General features: G+C 46.8%; 1 protein-coding gene across 1 annotated transcript; it reads left to right on the top strand.

The window, feature by feature from the left end:
* Positions 1-1506: 1506 nt before the first annotated feature.
* Positions 1507-2594, top strand: EMH_0048610 (uncharacterized protein; the record flags this gene model as incomplete). The annotated part of the gene is made up of 4 exons (XM_013496420.1): positions 1507-1621; positions 1760-1920; positions 2087-2181; positions 2357-2594. The coding sequence occupies 4 exons, from the start codon at positions 1507-1509 to the stop codon at positions 2592-2594; spliced, it is 609 nt and encodes a 202-aa protein (XP_013351874.1).
* Positions 2595-2735: the final 141 nt, after the last annotated feature.

The following is a 2735-nucleotide window of genomic DNA, read 5'->3' as shown; positions in this document are numbered from 1 at the left end:
ATTTTATTTGTTATTCATATTTTGTCTGTTCCTTGAACATAATTCATCATTCTGTTCAGTAGTACTCTGAAATTCAGCTTCTTCTACTCCCCTTACCGCCGCCTTGAACTCAACGACGCAGATTTGTACGGGCGGCTCCTCAGCAAGAAGTAAATGCTTTTGAGAGAAAAAAGAAATCCACATCTTAATTTAACAAACTAGCTAAGAAGATCAGGGCAGTTGCATAGGCTGTCATCTACAACCGCTCTGCAGGAGGCAGCAGCAGGGTTTGTTGCAACTCGCTAGAGGTCACCACCTCTCAACATCAGTCTCAGGCCATTGTCCCTCCGTGCCTGGGGTATTTAAAGAATAGAGAGGAGATTATCAGCAGTTTTTTTTTAAACACTTTCGTCTCAAGTGTTCACTCTGCTGCAGCCCGTGACGGTCGTAGGAATGCATATCCACGCACCACTCCCCCGCATATATTAACACCGCAGGTATATGCTACCCCATTCATTGGCCGTCGGCAACCAACCCGCACTCCACCAGAATTTCAAAACACAGTTTCAGGCGGATCGGGCTTCAGATCCAGTTTCAATTGCCAAACCATAAAACCCGAAACCCTAAACCCTGAACCGTAGGACCCAGAACTTCTGTTCAACATTTTTTCGAGACTAGCTGGGGTATATCCGCCGTGTTTGTTTGCATTTAAACAACTCAATAAATCAACTAATTATTATTTTGGTTTAGGGAGGAGAAAGGATGCTTCACTGCCTGTGCAAACACCAGCATCGACCCTTGGCTCAGACTGCCACCACGGCCAAGCCACTGGCTCTGGAGACGTCTGCAAACATCGAGGAAGCTGCCATACACCATTGCTGCTGCTTGCGCTGTCTGCATGTGGCACTAGGCCATAACACGATTCACGGATAAAGGGCACATGAAGGCCGTCACAGCGCAGAAAAGCCCAGTCGTAGTGCACCGGAAGGGGGCCACAGCACCCCCCCCAATGAGCAGGAGGCAGAGGGGGGGCTTCCCGCTGTATCACCCCATAAAAGGCGTTTTTGGAGATGGATCTAGATTTAATTGGAACTAAAATAATTTGTTTAATTGGCTAATAGCCGTTGAGTGGTATGAGAAGGGGGACGTAACCCGAAACCAAGGCGAAAGCAACAACCCGCAGAGATCCCTTTCCACCTCGACCTGCGGCGCCTGCCGACCTGCCGCGTCTCTGGTGTTGCTTGTTGTTTGCATTTGTTTAAATTAAATGGTTTATTTCAGAGGATAAGTCATGCACAAAAATTTCTGTTTGTTTTAGTTTTGGTCAATATTAATTTATTTAATTTTATCTTCTGTTTGCAATTTTGGCTTTGCTGTCCCGGTTTTTGCCGTTCGCTGTTCACGCGACTGCAGGACCACGCAAAGAACTCCGAACTGCTTGCCCTCTTTTCCGCTCCCCTCAATTTGAATATTTATATTTCTCTTGTCTAGAAGACTTTTTTTAAAATTTTCTTGCCATCCGTCGCAATGGCTCCCCTCTACAAGACTGCAGCAGTATTTTGCCTCGCCGGACTCTTCGGGCTCCAATCTGTGGCGGCAACCGGAACAAAATATAAATTCGAGTTAGTAGACGTAAAAGATGGTAAGCTTATTACCGCTGGTGATTCTCATATCCATCGTGCTGTCTCCTATCTTGTTTGCTGTCAAACAGTCAACTGAGCTGAGTCAGACGCAGATCGCTTCATTGCACAGTGATTTTCCTTTCCGCCTTTCTTTGCAGACGCCTACTTAACGGCCAAGCTGGCCCGTAATGGAAAAATTACTGCTAAGACCAATGCAGTCGAAAAGGATACCAACCTTCTCGCCACCTTGAAGGAAAAAATAGACACCACCAGTGAGGTCACTGAGGCGACGTGCTCGACATTGGTAACAGCAGACCTTGTGAGTGCATAAACTCAGCTTTACATTGTGTTCCTACGACTTCTGCTCTGTAGACATCAGTAGCAGGTCTCAACTCTAAGAACCGCAATCAGGCCTGACAGAAATCTGAGACAGACTGAACATCAGAAAGCTGGTTTTTCGTTTCGTTCTTTCTTTGGGTGTACAGAAGAAGTTCTTCCATGTCACTTTCCAATACACAGAAAGTCCTGACTACCCTAAACTGGTGGAGGATACCCTCAAAGCCGGACTGGCCGATTTCGAGTAAGGGGATGTAAAATTCGCTACAGCCAGCTTCCACATGTTTTCCTAGCAAAACAAAGCGACAGCGATGATACATACCTTAGCTGCCATGCTACCGTTGTTGCTTTCCGCTGGTCCATCTTCAAATCATTACACTTTTGTTGTGCTGCACTGATTGTTTGTGCTTCTCCAACAGCGGAACGTACCCGGCGAATACAGACGCGTGGAAAGCGATATGGAAGAAGGACAACGCTCCCGGCGTGTTGCATCTTCTCGAAGCCACTAGCACTAAAATCGCCTGCGTCATTGCAAATTGTGTCAAGGCGCCTGCAGCTGATACATACGCCAAGTCACAACAAGAAACACCAACGACGGCTTTGCTTTTCTGTGCACTAAGCCCTGCAGCGACACAGGAACAGCCGGTCTTTAGGTAAGTTTGGCTCCTTGGGGTTGAGTTTTTAGATGGCGCTTACGTAGGAGTTCACAGGCGAATACGTACAGCAACTGCAGATGTATTCTTTGTTCTTGTCTCTTTGTTTCGTCTTTCGTGCAGCGAGGAGTACTTCAAGGAAATC

This window comes from Eimeria mitis, genomic scaffold (assembly GCF_000499745.2).
Source record: "Eimeria mitis Houghton genomic scaffold, Emh_scaff2098, whole genome shotgun sequence".
Lineage (NCBI taxonomy): Eukaryota > Apicomplexa > Conoidasida > Eucoccidiorida > Eimeriidae > Eimeria > Eimeria mitis.
The sequence above is the reverse complement of the archived record's forward strand: the minus strand, read 5'-3'. Positions and strand labels throughout refer to the sequence as shown.